Source organism: Aptenodytes patagonicus, chromosome 1 (genome assembly GCF_965638725.1).
Source record: "Aptenodytes patagonicus chromosome 1, bAptPat1.pri.cur, whole genome shotgun sequence".
Taxonomy (NCBI): domain Eukaryota; kingdom Metazoa; phylum Chordata; class Aves; order Sphenisciformes; family Spheniscidae; genus Aptenodytes; species Aptenodytes patagonicus.
Genome location: NC_134949.1, coordinates 157,615,015 through 157,636,158, shown reverse-complemented (window position 1 = coordinate 157,636,158; position 21,144 = coordinate 157,615,015). Strand labels below are relative to the sequence as shown.

Sequence of the window (21,144 nt, the reverse complement as noted above, 5' to 3'; positions counted from 1 at the left end):
TACAGCTTTTTTTGAAATGGCAAAAGCAAACTTATTAGAAAATAATGTGCCCATTAAACATAAATACAGCATTTAAAAAAAAAAACTACAAAGTTTAAGTTTCAGGTTTTCTTGGTATGCAAAACTTTGTCAACATTTACATTCTTAATATTTCAGCACTGCAATTAGCAAAACACTGTCAGTACAAGCAGTATGCTTACACAGTACAATTAAGTACAATAAATTGTATGTACTGTTTAGAAAATGACAGCACATGTCTCTCCATACTACAGTAAGGTCAAATGAATCTACACATTACTGTTACTCTCCTTTAGGCTAATATGCACAGAGGCAGAACCACGTATCATGTAAGATGATGCATTCAGTTTTGCTGTTCTGGTAACAGAAACCACAAGCAGTTTGCGTAGAGGGCTTCACCCGTTTGAATTAGAAGACCAAGGAGGAAGACGGTTACTAAAAAACCCTAAACTTTTCATTGATTAGGTGCATCTGAGATGTGAGCCAGCAAATATTAAGTACACTTCTAAGCACAACACTGAACCCTGCAAGGATTCTCAAGTTCCTATTCCACCATTCTGAAACCAGGGTATGCTTCCATACTTTACTGAGAGATATATAGATTTTTTTTTTTTTTAATTTAAAGCCTACTTTATCTACACTAAGGTGTTTCCAAGCCACAGTTTAGCATGCTCTGTATATTTTAATTGCTATCAATGCCTTACTTTTGCAATAGCTAAACATACTCTGAGAAAGCCTAACCGAGGTATAAATGCAATATATTAAACTTTGATGTGAACTGCGGCAGTAACGACCATTATGAACAGTGATTTTCTAAGCAGTGTGCAACTTTCAGACATCACCAACTCTAATCATACCAAATCACATGAAAACACATTTTGAGTTGTGATTGCTTCAGCAGAGGCATTGAACCTCTATTAGAACGTGTACAGCTCAGAAACTACCAGGAGAATTGATTTCCTGTATGAATTTTAAACTCTTCATCGTGGCCTTTGAATTTGCCTCGGTGGTTATGAAAGCTACACTAGATACATATACTTCAGTGACTTTATTTGCCTGCGTTGGTAGGTGATTCATAGTTGGCATACTGTTAACACATCAGGTCATCTCAGTCGAAAAGGAATGCTTGTTCACTCGTGAGTACTTTTAAGCTGAGGTACCCCCTCAACACGTTCACTGTACGTCATCTGAGCGTTTCTTCCCTTGAGCCAGCACCGGCTGATCTCCCCCAGCCCGTGCAAACAGGATGACATCCTCACCTTCTAGCAGGAAGCACTAAGCAACCCCTGAAGCCCGCACCGGCCTCACACTGCCGCAGGGCAGGACCAGAGCACCCATTCCCACCCCCACACCCGGCCCGGCCCAGCCCAGGCGGGAGCGCGGCGGGCCGCGCATCGCACCCCCTCACAGCTGCCGCCCAACGGGGCTGCACCACCCCCGGGGGCAGGCGGGGAGGAGGCGAAGGGGCGCGCGGTAGCCCGCGGGCTACCCCGCCCGCCACGCTGGCCCCGGGCAGCAGCCGGCGGCGGGCCCTGAGGCGAGCGGCGCCGCCCGACAGGCGCGACCGCCCCCGTCGCTGACAGCCGCCCGCCAACGGCCGCTGGCGGCGCGCGGAGGGGGTCGCGCACGACGGGGGAAGGGGCGCGCGACCCGCGCTGGGGGGGAAAGGGGGCTGGTGCGCACCTCCCCCCGCCCCGCCCCGCATGCTGCAGCCCAAGGTCGCGCGTCCCTCCCTTCCCCCCCCCGCCGCCCCCGGCAACGGAACCCCCCCCCCCCCCCGACGGCTCCGCAGCCGCGCCGGCCGCCCCGTTACCTCCATGACGGGGCCGGCTGGCTGCAGGGGCGGGGAGATCGCGGCACCGCAGCCGCTGTCAGCGCCGCTACATCCTCCCCGACCCACTTCCGCCTCCGTCATCCCCGCACGCCGGTAACGCAGCACCTCCTCCCCTCCGAGCCGGGCTGGCTGAGGGTTAGAGAACCTCCGTCACGTGAGCCCCGCCCCCTCGGGGCCCGGCCCCGCCCCCTGGCACGCGGCCCCGACGGTTCAACGGCTCACTTGCGCGGAGTGGGGGGGGGGGGGGGTGGCGTGGTGGAGGAAGGGCGGGTTGTGGTACAGCCCTGCCGAGCAAACGTCGCCTGACGGGGCGTCTGCCGTGGCCGGGCTGCTTCGGCGGCAAAGCCGACCCGAAGGGTGGCTGAAGCCAGGAGGTGCAGGTAGCAGTGCCAGCCGCACGCTCTCCGCCGAATAAAAACGGCACGGGGGAAGGGGTGCGGCTACAACACGACTGCACCCCACCATTTCCTGTTCCTGAGGGGCTCCTGAGGGGCACGCACTGCTGCAAGGGCACCTTACGGGACGGGGGGGGGGGCTGTTACTGGGCAAGTCTGTCTCTCACTCACCATAAGGAGAGTATGAGGTGAACAGGTATGTGCTGGGACAGGCATTTAAGGATTTAGGATCCTGTTTTTAATATCTCGATGGAAGCACGGAGTGATTAAGTTATTTATCAAACGTCGGATATGAAGGACTGTACCAGAGCAAATAGCAGAAGCCAGGTATTATGGCTTGTAGTTCTGTTTTTTTAATAGCCATTTTTATGGCCATTTGGGTAGGTGTTTGAGGGGAGCAATACCTACTTCACACACATTTTTTACTGTAATCATGCGTGCACTTTGATAGTGCCTGAATTATTTTTGACATTTTGTGGTAAGTGATTTTTAATGAGAAATTGCCTGGGAGAAACAATTTAGGCATATTATTCTATTTACAGTTCACCAGATAAATATTGAATATCAGTGAATTAATTACGGTGTCATGAGAGAACATCTATTATTTTAATTAAAAAAAGTCATGTTAGTCAAAATGCTGCTCTCGGAAGAATAATTTGCATTTTTTCAACTCTGCTTATTGTCATTCTTTTAAAATTCAAATGACAAATAGTGACAAAAGGCAGAAAGGTTCTTCACATATACCTCAGAAATTATTTCCTTGTCTTTTCCCCCAATGTATTCACTGTACATTATCTATATTTATTGTATATTGTAATATATGCAGGTACACAACTGCAGCAGGAGCATATGGTTCCATGCTCTCACAGAGGTTGCTGGCAAGGAACAGGCCTCCCTAACCAAACCGCAAGAAGCTGTTTTTCCATTACTTCTATTCTTACACTTTTTAGAAGCCCCACAGGGCACTAAACGGATTAAATCTTTCTTTCCCCATCCACTTTGGGAGACTCTGAACTGGATACCTACGCCTGCACTGCCGTGGTCTAACATGGGGGTTTCACACAACATCAAGAGCAGCCTTTCTAGATACAGTCCTTCCAAAACAATCCCGTGGCAAAAGCTTTTGACCCTAAACTATGCCATACTGCACTGCTTTGTCCTTCCAGGTCAGTCTCCGATTGAAGCTGGATGTCTGGAGAGAACACTATAGGAAAGCGTACCTTCTTTTTTGGAGAATCCCAATGTTTCATGTAAATTTGTTCTTTCCTCCTATCCCCAGAATATATGTATTACGGTTCAACTCTTGGCTCATCTCATGACTTAGCCTATGAGGAAATTGATTTTGGAGGTCGTCCAAGGCAGACACACAAAGGGTTTTCAGATGTGTTTGTACTGAAGACAGTGAACTACCGGCTCACTCATCGCAGGCTTTCTGAAACTGATTCTGGCTAGAGAGCGCTGAGCCCCTGATAGAGCTCCCTGCTCCTGTGAGCTGTGTATTTGACAAAGACAGGCCAATTCTCCCCTCCTGCCCTCCTCCATTTTGTGCAACAGAATTTAGGTATATTTTACAACTGAGATTGTCTTGACAGTCTTTCATTCTGGTCTTGAATTGCAACAGCAATTGCAAAGCATCCTGGTTACGGAATGGTGGAAGAATTAAAAAAGTTTCTAGAATAACTAGAAGAAAAAAGATTGAGGATTTTGTGTGTTGATTGTTTCAACTTGTTACAATAAAGTATAAGTTGCTCCATATTTTGTGGGAAAAAATGTCAATTCGTACCTGCAGTAGTCTTACATAATTTTCTTAAACAGTTTACGAATTGTACGTCTTACCTATCCAGAAGGAGCCAGTAAGTTGATATATATTGCATGCAGCTAATTTGAGATAAGTGAGAAAAACAAGAACAATTTTTATGTTCCATATATTCTATGATTTTATTATCTTTGTAAAAGATAATTAGTTCATCTTTTTAAATAGCATTGTTTATGTAAAACAAGATTGCCAAGACATTTATGAGATGTGTTGGGACAGAGCATAACAAACTTTAAATCCTGCTTTCATTGAGAAGCCAAGTCCCACAGGGCTGTGATTAGCCCTTACATCAAGGCAGGGTACAAATGCTTGTTCACTATCATCATTGGAATTATTAGACCTGCAAGAATTTTCTGAAGAGCACAGAATGAGAAAATTACTGTAATTTTGCAATGGTGGAATTTGTTTCCAGCATACAAGAGCTGATGCTTTAAATACTTGCCACTGTAGAATCTGCCTTTCCAACAGGTTCTGAAGATCACAAACTCTCCTGCTTGTGAACCATGCTGGCCGGTCAGCATTCTTGCTTTGAGCTACTTTTATGGCTTTTCTACATGCCAAATCAGTATAAAGGAATGCAGCGTATTAATTTACAGTATGTTAACTATTCTTCTTTGGAAACTTAAAGTATTCTCCCTGCCCTGTGAAATGAACTGTGAATTCTTTGGCTGACTATGGCCATTTGGTTGGGTTGGGTTTGGGTTCAGTAGGTTCCCACCGGAGTGGAATGGTAGAGGCTACAGGTACAGTGAAAAAGTTAAGAAAGTGTAAAAGGGGAGGCTAATCTGTATGTTTATATGAGTAAATAAGATGCAAGGGCAGTACTGTCCTTTGTATTTATCTCAAAACTACTTTGTGTGTGAAGGATTTGGTTAGGTATTGAAAAAAGAAATTGTGTGTGTAGTCCTTAATTCTGGTCTTAAATTGCAATAGGAAATGGAAAGGTAAGAAGTTCAGTGTTCTATTACTCGTCTGCAAAGCCCACCAAGCCTGTTGAAAGATTAGCGTGAAACTGTAACAAGGAAGCTAACATTTTGTTTGAGCACTTAGGGTTGGGTCTGGCTATAAAAGACTGTTCCATTGTTAACGGAACATGAAAGCCCTTTTAACTGCTGTCCTGGTTTTGGCAGGGATAGAGTTGGTTTCCTTACTGGTGGCTGGTGCAGTGCTGTGTTTTGGATTTAGGGTGAGAACAGTGTTGATAACACACCGGTGTTTTAGTTGTTGCTAAGTAGTGCTCACACAAGTCAAGGACTTTTCAGCTTCCCTTGCTCCACCGACTGAGAAGGCTGGAGGTGCACAAGAAGCTGGGAGGGGGCACAGCTGGGACAGCTGACCCAAACTGGCCAAAGGGACATTCCATACCGTGTGACGTCATGCTCAGCATATAAAGCTGAGGGAAGAAGAAGGAAGGGGGGGACATTCGGAGTGATGGCGTTTGTCTTCCCAAGTAACCGTTACGCGTGATGGAGCCCTGCTGTCCTGGAGATGGCTGAATACCTGCCTGCCGATGGGAAGCAGTGAATGAATTCCTTGTTTCGCTTTGCTTACATGCGCAGCTTTTGCTTTACCTATTAAATTGTCTTTATCTCAACCCATGAGTTTTCTCACTTTTACGCTTCCGATTCTCTCCCCCATCCCACTGGGGGGGAGTGAGTGAGTGGCTGTGTGGTGCTTAGTTGCTGGCTGAGGTTAAACCACAACAACTGCACACAGAGATAGTGGCAAATATAGATGAGTGAGGGTTATTGGTACAAGAACAAGTTGCTGTGAATCAAGAGGCCCACTTTTAACAATTAAAAAAAAATCAGTTACCTTCATTTTTAGGTGTCTAACCTAAGACTCTACCTATACCTATATTGCCTGTACCAGAGCAGGACCCAGTGTGGCTTGCTTTTGACATAATCCCTCTGTCTCCCTCCATGGTCATGGTAGATGGCTATCATTCAACTGTGAGCCTTCACACAATCCTAAAGGCAGTCTGAGCTCACTCTGCTGATGAAAACCAACTGCCCTTGCAACAGGCTATGCCAAAGCCCTTCTGTAAAATAATCCATGAGTAATTCAGCATTAACCATGGGACACTGCTGCACGACAACATTCCTGGCCCACCTACACAGTGCCTAAGCCTGTGCTTGGTCTGGAGGGCAGGCAGAGCCTTGTTATCCAGCCTAAGCCCATGGCTTTAGGTCTGGCAGCACAGTTTGGTTGCATCCTGTGAGTATGAAGGGCTTAACTTTCTCTCTCAATGATGTGCCTCAATGGCTTACCTACAGCCTACACTGAGACAGGGCTTGCCTCACTCACTGAGGACGTAAGGGAAATGGACGCTTCAGTCCAGACTTAAAATATAATGTTAATCCACCTCTGGAAAATTCCAGAATTAATAATTAACCTTGTTGTAAAGATAAGGCTCTTTGTGAACATGTTGACATAAATCATTATTAAAAAAATATGATGTATATATTCTAGGATAGGATATCCATATCCTATATGGATAGGACAAATTAAATAAAAACTACTTCCTGTCCACGGTCTGTTTCCTAACTGGAGAAACAGTGACTTTCAATCCAAGCATGAAGCAGATCATCTACAGTAAAATTAGTGGAAAGAAAAGCAGTGTCCCTGTCTTTCAATGCTAGCTAAGAAGATAGAACAGCTCCCTCCTCTGTCTCTTTCTTTAATTTTTTGAAGCTTGGTGCTTCTTTCATTCTATTTCGTAAATGGTTGATTCCGTGTGAAAGTAAAATGGCTCCCCTACTTGCTATCGGCAGTCAAGCTAAAGGGTAATCGTGACTACCCTAGAATTAATACAGCAGTCTGTTAAAAAGTCTGTATTGAAGCAGGAATCTTCAGTCATTCCCGTGGGAGGATTTGTTTTGGTAGTTGTTAACACAGAGCTACAAAACAGGACCATGTGAACGGTTAGCGTGTATTAATCAACACTGATTTTCAAACATTTGTTAGAGATGAGTAACAAAGTTTCTCAGCTATCAAAACTCTGCAGGTACACTTTCTTATAAAAGAAGAGACAAGCAGCATTGAAGAAGTTGCTGTGGGATGGCATTAGCTAAACTGACAAAAGTCCTTTTTAAACTGACATAGAGGAATTTGCTCTTGTGTAATAAGGTTAGTAAAATCATGCATCTAGGTAACTGGATGAAAATAAAGCATAGGTGTATATTCACGGCGTAAGTCTAATAGAGCTTTGTACGGAGCTCTATCACCATAGTAAAGAGAGTCACTTCTTTGCACTAGAAGCTTGACAGCAGTTTAAATTGATTTGAAATAATTTAGCTGAACATGTACAATCGCCTTCTGCAGGTGGTCATTGATTTACAGTTTCTTATGTAAGAATAAATTAAACCTCTTACCAACATATGTCGGTATTAGTAAACAATCTGTATACAAACACATCATTTAAAGCTCTTCTGTACATAACAACTGACAAACCTAAAGATATGTAAGTTAAAGGTGCCCTAGATGTAGGCACCCTCCAGTCATCTACCCAGAAGCACATGCACATCTCTGTTGACATACTGTCATGATAGACACCAAGGCATGGTAGCCTCCAGGCCCACTGGGGGATGTGTACAGCCTATTAACCCCTTTCCCAAGCTTTCCTGGTATCTACAGATCCAGTCATTTTCACTGGTAACGATTCACTGTTCCCTGTAGTTTTACACTGGTATAATTAATAACATTTTGCAAATTATGACTGAATCCACAGGTTGATCTCTCTCAGCTGTGGTCGCTTGAGAGGGCATGAAAAGCAGAAACATCCCACTTTTCTATCCCCCTGCCAGCCATATTTTGTCATAAAGGTTAACATTTCTGTCTTTGAATATATATAAGGATAATATCAACAGGATAAGAAAAGCCGGTTTTTATGTAACCACACATCCAGTGTATGTTTTCCCCCTTTTTTTCCAAGGACTGCACTCTGACCTGTGTTACTTTTTATCTGTTTTTCAGAGCAGCTGAATTGCAGCTGGGTGAAGAGTTACCTGGGGAAGTGAGAGCAAAGGTGACTTTCCCAATGTGATATGAGCCCCTTATTATATGGTGCCTCTATCCTTGCAGTGGCTGTGCAGCTCCCGTTCAGACCAGGCTTCAGCCACTGTCAGCATTTTGCACTTCTGATAGATTCAGAGATTTCAAAGGAGGAACAAAGAGGTCATTTGTGCGACCTTTTGTACAGCACTGCTCATGTCACCAAGCTACTGAGTTAAGCATGTTTTCCATTTACTGATGGCTCTTATGACACTGAATGAGGATTAGATTGACAAACTGAGCTGACTCACGTGGTTTCCTGGAGCAACCCAAGAAGATGGAAATAGGTCAGAAAGCAGGCAATGCCTCTTCCTCATACTGGCAATAGTAAGATAGCAAATCAAGTTAATCATAAACAAAAAACAAACAAGTAACAGAAAGCTCCCCAGGCTGATATTTAGCCTTGCTGTGATGAACAGCAGCACCTCTGCCAGGTGATTTTTTTCTCAGTCGATTTACTGAGACAACCTTTACTTGCGGGCGGGAATCTCTGTTGACCTAAAGCTCTTCAATTGCCTACGTTTGCACTAATGTAGCAAATGCGTGTTTCTGGTTTCAGTGTTTCCTGCCTTTTTTGGGGAAACTTGGTGGGTCAGGAACTGACAAGGGAACTTGTACATTTAACTGGAAGCTTTTCATTTGTTTTCAAACTTGATGCAAGATATTGCTGCCCTTTTAGAGAACTGCATTCATTTTAGATATTTGGATGAAATAGGTAGCCTGAAATGGACTGTGCATGTTGACAGCTGCTCCTATTACTAAATCTTTGGAACTCTCCACAGGCCAAAGAGAAAATAGCCCCAGCAAACATGTTCTGTGTTAAACTAGACTAAACTAGACTAAATGGGACTAAGACGGCATTTTCCTCCAGTTGCTGTCACCTATGTTGTTTTCCTTCTGACATGCAGAGTGCAAACCCAGTTAAGCAGGAACTCTGTGGGGCCTTTTTTGTGTGCCAAGCTCAATGGTGGTGCTTCAAAACCAAAAGTGGATTGGTAACAGTTGTCTATAATTAAATGGGCTACAAAACGCTTGAGTTCATTTCCCACAAGCTCAAAGCATGGCTATAGTGCTGGTACTAATGCTAAAGCAGAACTGGTCTTTATTTGATAATATCAACCAAGCCCTATTGCAACTAAAAGCCCTCAACGGGATGTTTGTATGTTTGGTTAATACGGGAAGAGTGAGGAAAAGGAGGAGGTAATAACGTGATGTGTCTGATAAGCACGTTTACAACGGTGGAGAAGAGGGAGATGGTATATGCAGCACTGACTCTTGACCTGGTTCATACCAACTTTCAGAATTCTCCAAATGTTAACAGAAGGTTATGCTATCCATTTCAAAAGGCAACAGTGAGAAAAGCTTCTTGTCTTGATGGAGTAGGGACTACTGCCTCCACAGCTGGATTGTAGATAAATGCCTCCGTGTAGCCATTTAGCAAGTTTTATCAAAGGAAGTAATGCGTGTTCGGTGTTTTTGGAAATGTTGCTTTCATCTCAGTGGGATTTATGATGTCCAGCTGAAAACAAGAGAAAAAGAAAATGATCTACTTTGTGCACTTCTGTTGCTCTGTTTATACTTGACCACCTTTAAATTTGTTTATTATTATTTATTGATTAATGTTTGTACAACATGTGAATGACATATAATGCCCACACCTGTTGCACTCTTTTAACACCTTTTTTCCTATTGGTTCCTAAGTTGGGTTAGAGGTTGATTTGAAAATGTCAGCAATATCAACTGCACTTTTACAAAGACAAAAACTCAAAGCATGTCTGAAATATTTTTGTTAGTGCTGAAAGTTACTGTGGGAGGGATGCATGAGAAGTATCCAGTGGGATTTTTCTTCAGGGAGACCAACCTAAACTTCCACATAATTCGGGCACTCTCACGATAATGAAAAATCAGTGGTGTGTGAAAGAGAGATATTGAAATCTTAGGGATGCAGGCAGTTTGTGAAGGAAAAGCAAAATATATAAAATGGAAAAGGCTGAAGATCATACAGAATAATTCCCATTGCTTATAATCACAATTCTGTGCGAAAAACAACAGAGGTATCAGCCATTTTCTTCTTATAATCTTCATCAAATTTCTTATTCTGTGCCACAGTGAAATAATTCTTCCAGTCCCCGACAACCCCTAAGAAACAGCAAAGCAAAGAAAGAAAAAAAGATTAATTTTCCAGTATTTCCTGAAGCCCATTAGCCATGACTCACTAGACACTTGTACTTCAAGGCTTATTTCAAAACAGAATGACAACCAGGAAGACAGAGCTGATGCCAGTAATAAACCTCGGTACCTTTTCTCATGAATGGGGAAATGGAATGATCCATTATTCCCTGAAATTCATTAGTGTAGTTTGTCATGGGATTTTCCTTCATTATCTCAAACGAGGTGTTATGGAGTATCTTGTTTAGAACCTCTTGACTGACATCCTTCTCCAGGAACTTCAGAATCTTCTGAATTTCTTGCTTTGGATTCTGCAGAGAGAATAACATGGGATAAGATACAGAGCCAGGAAAAGCAAAGAAATCAAACATAGTGTTAAAGTTGCAGTTGTTGTCAGGGTGAGACAATTGGGTTATCTGAAGATTTACTGATACAGCTGGCATTATAACAGAAAACTGTTGATCGTAGGTAGTATCTACTGGGCTTGCAGATTTCAGAGCTCTGTAAATATACATTCAGCCTTTTACCTCCTTCATATCTTCATAGAAGAGGTAGAGAATACGGTGCTTATCTTTTGCCTTCCACCATCCTTTTACATGGTCATACCAGGAACCCCAGAGCACTGGAAAAGGAGTAACATCATCAGCAGCTATAAATGCCCAAACTGTCTTTAGGTATCTGTGGCACTCATGTTTCCCTCATAACCAGTGTCTGGGCATTTCCCAGCTGGTTTTAAATCACCATGGCCATGACTGCTGTGCTCTGTGCTTATCACAGCATTTGTGCTATTAATCCCTCAGGCGTATGGATGCTCAGAGCCAGATTCATGTGTAACTTTAGAGGGCAACAAATGCAGATGCTTACCCCTGAATGAAAAATCCAGGCTGCCTTTACTGTCAATGGAGAGAAACAGACGTTTCCAGAGTGATTCATCTGATCAGCTGGACAAGACCAGTCTTAACTGGCCCTGCTTTAAGCAGGGGGTTAGACCAGATGGACACCAAAGGCCCTTTCCAACTTGCATCATTCTGTGATTCTAACTGGTTTAAATATTTGGTGTGCTATCAGAAGTGCCTGTTTCTCTCCAGCAAGTATCAAGATGACTAGTGTGGACAGAGGTAGCTATGTTCTAGATGTCTGCACTGGGCGAGATGGCTCCCAAGCCAAGCTGGTCGAACACAAGACACAAGGTCTCCTTTAGACATGAGACTCTCATGCTGGTCCAGACAGTGGTGTTTCTAGGCCTACATGGTGGCAAAAATATTAAGGATCTATGGAAGCTTTACTGAGCAAAATTGCAGACTGCCATCCATCCGAGCAGGTTTTCTTTCTTGGATAAGCACCTTTTTTTAGAAAGGGAAGAATCAGCTTCCAGGGTTGCCTGTCTTTAGCTAGATAACTGGCTTTGTTCAGATGCCTGATTTTTATACAGAAGAATTTAGGTAAAAAGACTCCCTTAACTCAAATTCACACCACACATTTCTACACAAAATTAAACCTTGGTTTCTTGTGTATCAGGCTAGAGTAAAACCAATTAAACCACTGTTAGTTCCCAGCTGGCTTCCAAGCAGGTTTCTTTTAACCTCAGAGAGAAGAGATTAAGCCTGAAAATTGTCACATATGTTTCTGAATGATAATAGAATAAAGAGTAGCATTTTTTTTTTCCAAAATAGGAATGTAAAGATAGAATTAATCCTTTAGGTACTAATAAAAACCCATGAATGAAGATAAATTACTACTGAAACACCTTCAGTAAAGAAATCAATGTCATGCATTTTTTAAATGAACAAATCTCTTATACAACTGATTGCAGTTCATCACCTTTTCCGGTCATGAATTTCTCCATGAATTCCTCCCAGGTTCCTGGGTCAGGCATTCCTTTATTCATTCTGTGGAAATGGTAGTATGACACCAGGTTGTCTTTTGCATTTCTTGCCACATAGATTATCTTTATTGATATGAAAAGAGAGAGAGAAAAAAAAATTAATGTACACATGCTTATATAGATATTGAGCATCTCCTGGAGTTTTCTCTTGGAGCCTGATGACAGAGGCTTAAGAGATTTTGCTTTGAAGCTGCCATTTTCTGAATCCCAACGCAGCTAACTTAGTCCTGGCTCCTTTAGTTTTACACAGGCTTTGCACATTAAAGGGAAGATATCTGGGGAGACCTTTATGTTTCACAAAGATTCTGGAAACCATTTTCAGTCCTGGTATATGTCACTTTCTTTGCAGGTGAAGTAAAATTGAGTCCTACCTCTTCAGCCTTACCTTACAGTTTTGTTCCCAGAAGGAGGGAGGCACCAGCTGCACGGGGAGATGAGTTTTTATTGTTCGTGGAGAAGGCATAGCTTCAGCTAACTCCAGGCCTGTGGGATGTTTCATTAAGAGATGTGAATTGTTCTGTAAGTTGCACTAACACTTCTTTGCTATTCTCATATGTGTGTACTCGGCCCTGGTGAGGCCGCACCTTGAATACTGTGTTCAGTTTTGGGCCCCCCACTACAAGAAAGACATTGAGGTGCTGGAGCGAGTCCAGAGAAGGGCAACGAGGCTGGTGAGGGGTCTGGAGAACAAGTCTTCTGAGGAGCGGCTGAGGGAACTGGGGTTGTTTAGCCTGGAGAAAAGGAGGCTCAGGCGAGACCTCATCGCTCTCTACAACTACCTGAAAGGAGGTTGTGGCAAGGTGGGTGTCGGTCTCTTCTCCCAAGTAACAAGCGATAGGACGAGAGGAAATGGCCTCAAGTTGCGCCAGGGGAGGTTTAGATTGGATATTAGGAAAGATTCCTTCACCGAAAGGGTTGTCAAGCATTGGAACAGGCTGCCCAGGGAAGTGGTTGAGTCCCCATCCCTGGAGGTATTTAAAAGACGTGTAGATGTGGTGCTTAGGGACATGGTTTAGTGGTAGACTTGGCAGTGCTAGGTTAACGGTTGGACTCGATGATCTTAAAGGTCTTTTCCAACCTAAATGATTCTATCAATCTATGATTTTGACTGTGACTTTTCAGCAGTGCACCTTGCAACAATCATTCATCTCCAAAGCAATTACATAGCAGAGTAACATATACAACATTGCATAAGCACCTTCAGTGTTTTTAGAGAAATTTTTGCCTGTGTATTCAAGGAGGAAAGGGGGAACACCAATTCATATCTTCTTGCTTTCTTGGGCCCATCTCCAACCCCTGCATTCCAAGGGATGATGATGAATACTAATTTATATTTACCCAACCAAAGTTTTTCCTTCGCAATACTTAGTGATCTCCTTTCACTTTGCAGGCAAAAAATTTTTGTTTCTGTCTAGGATATGAGAAGAATAGATTGGCTGTCTAGACTTTCTGGATAGCACGTAAAGAGAAACTAGGAGAATGATGGACAGTGGATTTTGAGTAGCTATGGATATATAGGAATACTTGGGAATATCTGGTGATGTGTGGAGATGTGTTATCCCCTCCCCCCCTCCTTTTTAAACATTTATCATGACCTCTATCATTTTTTTTCCTATCATCGTCTATCATCCTCTGTCATCCTCTATCATTTTTTGTCAGTCTCCGTGTCAACACAGTCTAGCTTAGAAGAGAAAAAGTAGCACTTCTGCTGCAGAGTTGGTCAAACTTTTTAGCTTCAAATGTGAAGAGAGTCTGGCTTAAAGATTTGTGTGGAACGGGAGCCCTTGCTGGGGGAAGACTCTTGTAGGAAACTGTCTTTGCAAAACAGTCAGGCCTGCTGGTTGCCTGAATGCCCCATAGCTTGTTTAGATCACTAGACCCCAGAATTTAACAGCAGTTGCTCAAAACAGTAGCAAAACCACTGAAAACATTATCCACCTTTTGGGAATACATCCGTGATGTAGGTTTCTTTTCCACACAGCCCCTAATCAGAGAATCGGGTTCAATTGCCCCCACATTGCCATTTTACGCATTATCTGCTGCTGTTTTAGGTACTGTGGAGTATCACACACAGCTTTCAGATGCCACTCCAAAATAGCAAGGTCTTCAGTAGCGCCTGAGTCACATCTGCCAGCCTTGCATCGTCTTGAGTAGCACTATATATTTATGTTAAAGCAACTGAACTGATCCCTAATACCCAACACGGTGCATAGTTCAGTGACAAAGCAAGTGGGACCTTTCCCAGGAAACCTGTGGCATCAGCACTGGGTGCTTGTTTTGTTTCATTTTGTCTAAAATACAAACCTATTTGTATACTATTCACCTGAGTAACTCGCAGCTGAAGACTCTTGCACAGACCACTCAAGGAAAGGATGGCGTCTGTAAGTAGTGGCACGTCTACACTTCTCAACATCTCCATTTTGTTGAATCATATCCACTATCTCCTGTGTCCATGTGGTACCTGAAAATGCCAGTGTTTAGAGGTTTCCCTCAGGGATAGCCAAGAGTCTCTTCTGCTAGGGAAGTGAAAGCCAGAAGGATGGACTCCGTATTAAAGGAGGAAGGAACAGCACAGAAGATGAGGGACAAAGTGGAAAGAGAGGATAATGGAGGAAAAATGCATAATTAGAAATACAAAGGTAATTCCCAAAGCACAGTTTCAGGGGTTCCATTTTAGACAGGCTGCTTCTTGCCCACAGAAATAGCCTCCACCCCCATGCCAGTAATGAAAAAAGCTCTGGGATAAACTCACTGTTATTTGGAGATTGTATTATTTGCAGAGAGGAATGAAATTACCTCCTCCCAATTTTCATACCTCACAAAAATTCAAGTATTTCAACATTTGTTTTCATCCTGAATTTAAATGAAAAAATGAAATACCTGAACTTTGAGGGAGTAAAATTTTCATACAGTTTGAAAATATAAAGAAGTTGCAGTATTTTCAACATTCCCATTTGAAATGCTTTAAGAAGGTCGGTACAACATTTCATCTGCCTGAGCTACTGCAACATCTTGTAAGTGTTACAGTATTGTGTCTCTCATGTGCCTTTTTTCCCTTATAGCTGTGATAACGGGGTTAACCACATCTCCTCTGAGGTACTGTGGCAGGTCAGCTAGAGAACAGGCTAAGGGATAACTTGGAAAGCAATGTGGGCAGGAAACTCAGCCCTTCTTAGACGCTTGAATGGTGCATCCCTGGCAGATACAATATAATGTCAAATGGACTCCTAACTTTATTTCTTTTCAGTTCAATGGCTGAGAGGTTTGAATCCAGGCTGGATAAAATAATGTGTTTTTGCTTTCAGTGTACAGGACAGAAATTAAAAGCTTTCAGATTTTACAAAAATAATGTGGGGTTTTTTTGTAATAATTTTTTTTTTCTACTGAAAAAAATACTTAAAAATTCTTGCTAATTCAAGTCATTATTTTTTTATGATCATCAAATGTTCCCAAATCTGTTCCTGAATCCCCTAAACTGTACATGTTTTTATTCATCCAGGATTAATATTGATGCTTTCATTGTTTTCCTGTGTAGTAAGTATAAAGGGTCTGATCAAGAGGAGAAATAGTAATGAGCTAAGTGGCCAATCACTGAATAAAATACGAGATAGCTAATATTAATGGTGGGTGTTTTATTTTATTGGCTGAAATTATTAAGTGAATTTGGTTATTTCCTTAAAATAATTAACCCATTTCCAAAAATCAGTACTGGTTTACACACCAAGTCATTCCCCAAATACATAATACAATCCACAGCTGTTCAGTCAGTTTCTATTATTTCTTAGTAATGATAACTTTTTACTAGGCTTTGTTAAATCATTACCTATTGGTGGAAAACTTCTATTGTTGCCATTAATATATATGTATATAATCTAAATCAAAGGAAACATTTAAATATATGTAATTAGATTTTGACCATTTGAACTTCAATAATAATAGATGGTTGTTACTTCTGCCAAAGAAGTCAGAAGTTTCTAGTCACAGCTGACAGTGCTTCACATCTTTAAAATATGTCTGGTTTGGGATTAAACAAATATCAGTCACAACACAAAAACATAATTTTCAATTCCAGCAATAAGCACTATCCCAAACTTTTCTATTCTGTTTCCTACCCACACCAACCTGCTTTTGCATAGGTTGCGATGAGCAGATCGTCAGGTCTGGCTTTGAACTTCCACACTTGGTCCCACGTGCTGCATATTGTTTTTGTTAAGGGAATACCTTCCACTTCACCTATCTCAGCTCGGGGCACTGTCTGTTTCAGACTCAAATCCTCCATTTTATCCAGGGCCATTGAGCACTGCGTGAAGAAAGAAAGGCTTGGAATTAATATGGTTGCTCTGAAAAAAAATCTAAATTTACTCATCCATTCTTGAGGTCTCTTTTATTGACTGAATTCCATGTCCTCTGATTTCTTTGGCTATGATTTGGCCTATCTGGATCCATATATAGGCTCCTTAAAGCTGGATCTAGTTTTCAGAAATGCTTGGTATATTGCTGTTGGTAGTCCTAGCATCTCTAAAAATCACTGTTTGCTCAGATGCAAAAAGAGAAAAACAGCCATTATTCCCATCTTTAAACATTTTACCAAGCATATTCATGTAAAATTCTGACTATGTATGTGGCCTTTGAAAGGCAAGAAAAAGTAATCAGAGGTGTGATTCAAATGAGGGCGGAGCATAACAGCTCCAACTGAAGTAGGCGTACAGGACCCAACCCTTCTTAAAGAAAATAAACAGAAACACCTGCTGACACCCTTTGGGTCTCATACTCACAAAAATATTTGCAGAGCTTTTCTGTGCTTCGTTCCTGGAGCTTTTCACTCTTAGAACTCTTTGCTGTATATTGAAATTTGTTGCAGATAAATAACCTAAATGAGATAGATCATTAACTAAAGGTTGTTAGACTTTAATTATTTAAATCGATCTAGTTAAGTCTACTGCCTGTTGTACAGTTTTACAGTAACTAGTTATTGATTTCTGGATTTCTCTCAAGGAGGTCTCTTCTTAGCCATAAGCTTCAGAGCTCCAGAAGCTGATCAGAGGAAAGTTCTGCTTAAAGGGAGGCTACAGAAATCATATCAATTAAAAATATCAGCCAGAAAAGACAAAAGACGTTTCAATCCCAACAGCAAACATTGCCAAAATATTTCCTTTCATTTCCTTGTTGACTCACACCCGATTTCACACAGATTCAGTTGAGCGTAGCAGAGGTTAGGTTGGTGGCTGGGCAGTGACCCAAGAAATAAAAAAAAAAGAAGGAAAAAGAAACTTGCCAGAGAATTTTTCCTGCTTGAATGTCTTCAGTCCTTGGCTGTATTCGTGACTTGTGCACCCACATAGATCTTCAGGCCGAAGTAGAATGAAAGCTTGGGTGGAGTTTCTATTCCTCCTATGAGTGTGAGGAGAGCAAAGGAGGAGGTACAGCAGCAGCCAACAGCTGAACAGTGTTTCTGGTTTGGTTTATGAACTCCTTTTTAATCCCGTGAAGGAAAAATACTTTGAATTCTCATCTGGTGGAAGGTGTCCCTGCCCATGGAAGGGTGGTTGGAAATAGATGATCTTTAAGGTCCCTTCCAACCCAAACCATTCTGTGATCTATTCTATGATCTGTCATCTAAAGTATGATTCTTTGCTGGCAATAACATTAAATGTCAGTCAGTAGCTCCAGCAAGAGTATTTTAACTTGTCTCTGTCATCGTCAGCCATCTTGGAATAATTAATTTTCTTACTAATATTTAATCTGAATTGCAAAATAGTTTATTATTTGTTAATACCTGAGATCAACGGGACTGAATGAATTAAAAGTAACTTGGTTCCATTTTCACCATGTACTGCACCATGCTCATTTAATAGATGTCTAAGGGTCTGTTTCATTGCTGGGGCCAGCCATTTATGTTTTATAACACTTTCTAGACAGGTTCACTTCTTAACTAGTCTGGCATTACAGGGTTAGGGATCACTGTGTGTGAGCTAATGTTTATAAGATTTAAGTCCCTATCTATCTTTAAACCTACATGAGATACTGGGAGAGATAATGACATGCCTCGGACTAGGCACAAACAGCATAGTAACATTGGCTGCTAGAAGTATGCCAATGACACTTTTATATCTGGTTCCCAGCTGTTGCAGTCATGCTGAAATGTTTGATTGCATCAGGAAAAGCTGTTCTTGGGCAAAAGGCAGGTCACTCCAGCTGAACTCAAGCAAGTTTGAATGGATTGTGTTCATAAAGGAAAATTATTTTGAAAAGCATTGCTATCGGGCATTGCTTCTGTCTTCTGCTGAAGGCATGCAAGCACTGTGAGTACTCGAGGTCCTTTTTGGTCATTCTTTGGATGATCTGGCAACGTTTTTATTTAAAATGGCTTTCTGTTATCTCAGCTTTTTTGAAGGCATTTCATACAGACTAATCAAATGAGGATGCGGCCAATCCTACCCTCGTATGGAGGGCTAGTCAGCATGGCCAAGGGAGTCTAGAGAATGATTCAGCTGGCCAAACATGAGCTGACTTGCTCTGCAGAGTCCATGAACTGCATGGGTTAGCTCTCCATTGACTGTAGGAGGAGCGTAGTACCTAGGTTGCAAAGACTTACTTATATTTTAAGGCACAGGTGGGAAGTGAGGATGTTCTGCCCTGGAGGTGGGGAGTGAGGTGAGAGTGAGCTGGTGCAGGGCTCTTCTGGATATCAGTAAGAAAGGCCTGACAACAAATGACTTAATAAGATAACTGCTTTAATAAGACAGAATAAGAAGAGGAATATAGATAGCGAGTAAATCTTACGTCCCTTCAGATGCTGGGAACCTTGTGTTTGTGCAGCATCAGATGGAGCCCAGGTGGATTTTTCCCAAGGCATGCCGAGCAGGTCCTGTCCATGGAGAGAAGCTCCTCCTTTTTGGTCATTCAAGCTATTATATAGTTTTCTTACAAGAAAACAACTCTGTTCATGAAGGACGTTCACAGGAGAACTTCTTGTTGCCCTTTTAGACAAAGGCATGGCCAGGCAGGAGGCATGATCACCGGTACCAAGTGGGAGCTGCCTGCAGGCTCCTGTTACAGGCTGAGTTTATCCTGCGGCCAAGGGATCTGTGCAGCACAGCACAGGCTGCGCCTACTCAGGTAAACTGTGATGTGGATCTCTGACTCCTCGATGTACAGTGGTCTCCGGGTCAGGATCACCACCTTCTACCCTTTGGTCCACATACATGGTCCATGACTTTCCTCACACAACTCGCAGCATAGAGGTAGTGGGTCCCCATTGAGGGGCTGTGGGAGTCAGTGAATTGGTTCAGCGTTCCCTGTGCGATTTCAGGAAAACTTTCCTGAATCGGGAAACAAACCAAGAAACCGAGAGGACTGCTTGATTGGCTTTAAGCAAACCACTTGATCTTTTTCTGGTTCTGACACCAGGTTTTTCTTCTGAAGACTGGCAACACCAGAACTAACAAATAACACAGAACAAGCAGAGAATATATGGTTAAGGTATAATATTTCTTCTGTTTGTGTTTTTTTTTAATGTGACCATTACTTTCAAGTTCTGTCATGGGAGGATTTGGCATTTTCCTCTCTGTGTTAAGCCCATGCTGATTCTGTTTGTCCTTCTCACCTACCTGCACCAGTTCATTTGCTGGTTTGAAATGGTATTCACCCCCCTTTCAGTTATGCAACCATCCTGATAATGCAGTAATCCCCAAAGCACATCAGCTGGTGTGTCTCAACAAAGAAAAACCCAAGAACTGCTTATCGAGTGGCTCTCTTTTATCGCAGCTGTGAATCTGAGTAGCCTCTGAACAGTGCATTTTGCCAGATAAGCTGGGGTGAGGTCAAAGCCTGCAGCTTTAAAACTGCTTTCGAAGTAGGCAATGGGTGATGGATTTTTTCCTGTTGTGAAATAGGGAGGTGAGAGGGGAACTGGTCAGCCCAGGGACTGGGTTTCTGGGCTGGGATCGTGGTTTACTGGGCCACTCTAAAAAAAGACCGGGCACTCTCTGCAAAGAGCTTCCTCCAGGTTTCCTTTGACCATTTCCTGAGTACAAACTGCTGGCAGGTGTTTCCTCATGTAAAACACACTGGGTTTATTTTGTTTTATTTTTTAATTTTATATTTTATATTTTATTTTATTTTATATTTTATTTTGGCTTGGCTGAAAACACCTAGATCTTTACCTGGAATGGAAAGCTACAGGCTACTCAACAGAAACAATAATGGGAAGAGACTGCTGGGTGCTCACAGCATGGAGACAAGTGACTGCAAATCGGGAATATGTTTATCTGTCCTTGGAAGTATCCTTGCTGTATAGCATTGTGAGGTGGGGTAGTTACTGTCAGGTTTCATAGTCACTGGGCTTTGTGAAAGCTGCATCTGATCAGCAAAGGAAGTACAAAGGGAGAGTGGAGGTACCTTTATCTTACTTTTGTCCTCATCTCACATCCTTAAATCTACACATGGTAAGCCAACAAGTTTTCATTTATCATGGTGTCATAATTGTCTATGAGTCTCTCATTTAGTTCCCGGTAAAATTCTCTTTTCAGCACACAGCAGTTTATAACAGCAACAGAGAGGTTCAGGAATATTATTGCACAAGGTAACCAAGTTGCTGGGGTGGCTGCTCAGAGTGCTGGCTGCTGGCCGGGACTGGACTGCCTCCTCTTCTGGTCCATGTCAGGATACAGCTGCCCTTTGGCACAGTGTTGCCGGAGTTGTTTTGGGGATAATGGCACATTTGCACTATTTACTTACATATTTTTAGTCAGTGGCATAGATTTATTACCCTTTCTTCTAATTTTTCCTTGGTGGGAACTGAAAACAGAAGTGTACGTCCTGGGGACCCTCGGATATTTGGTGGATTCAGGACCCCATTAAGACACGTTGCTGCTATGCTTCATGGCTATCCATGCCCACACCATGCTGTTCTTGACATTAATATGACTACTTATATGAGCAGAGATATTTAAATGTTACTGACTAGAACATC

General features: G+C 42.4%; 2 protein-coding genes across 5 annotated transcripts in view; both read right to left on the bottom strand.

Annotated features, from left to right (window-relative positions):
• Positions 1 to 1,946, bottom strand: part of GCC2 (GRIP and coiled-coil domain containing 2) — a 32,110-nt gene extending 30,164 nt beyond the window's left edge. For both annotated transcript variants that reach the window (XM_076360179.1, XM_076360189.1), the window contains exon 1: positions 1,832 to 1,946. In XM_076360179.1, coding sequence (XP_076216294.1) covers positions 1,832 to 1,933 — 102 coding nt within the window. In that variant the 5' untranslated portion in view covers positions 1,934 to 1,946. The remainder of the gene's footprint in view (positions 1 to 1,831) is intronic.
• Positions 1,947 to 9,195: 7,249 nt separating this feature from the next.
• Positions 9,196 to 17,515, bottom strand: SULT1C4 (sulfotransferase family 1C member 4). 3 transcript variants are annotated; one of them, XM_076360159.1, is made up of 10 exons: positions 17,446 to 17,506; positions 16,946 to 17,040; positions 16,293 to 16,470; positions 14,494 to 14,631; positions 12,556 to 12,653; positions 12,107 to 12,233; positions 10,813 to 10,907; positions 10,416 to 10,596; positions 10,120 to 10,255; positions 9,196 to 9,635 (listed from the first exon to the last, which is right to left on the bottom strand). In XM_076360159.1, the coding sequence occupies exons 3-9, from the start codon at positions 16,462 to 16,464 to the stop codon at positions 10,143 to 10,145; spliced, it is 924 nt and encodes a 307-aa protein (XP_076216274.1). In that variant the 5' UTR covers positions 16,465 to 16,470; positions 16,946 to 17,040; positions 17,446 to 17,506; the 3' UTR covers positions 9,196 to 9,635; positions 10,120 to 10,142. The 3 variants fall into 3 exon arrangements, with proteins under 3 accessions (XP_076216274.1, XP_076216265.1, XP_076216282.1); XM_076360150.1 differs by lacking the exon at positions 9,196 to 9,635 and having other exon boundaries at positions 9,664 to 10,255; XM_076360167.1 differs by lacking the exons at positions 9,196 to 9,635; positions 16,946 to 17,040 and having other exon boundaries at positions 9,664 to 10,255; positions 17,446 to 17,515.
• Between the last annotated feature and the right edge of the window lie 3,629 nt (positions 17,516 to 21,144).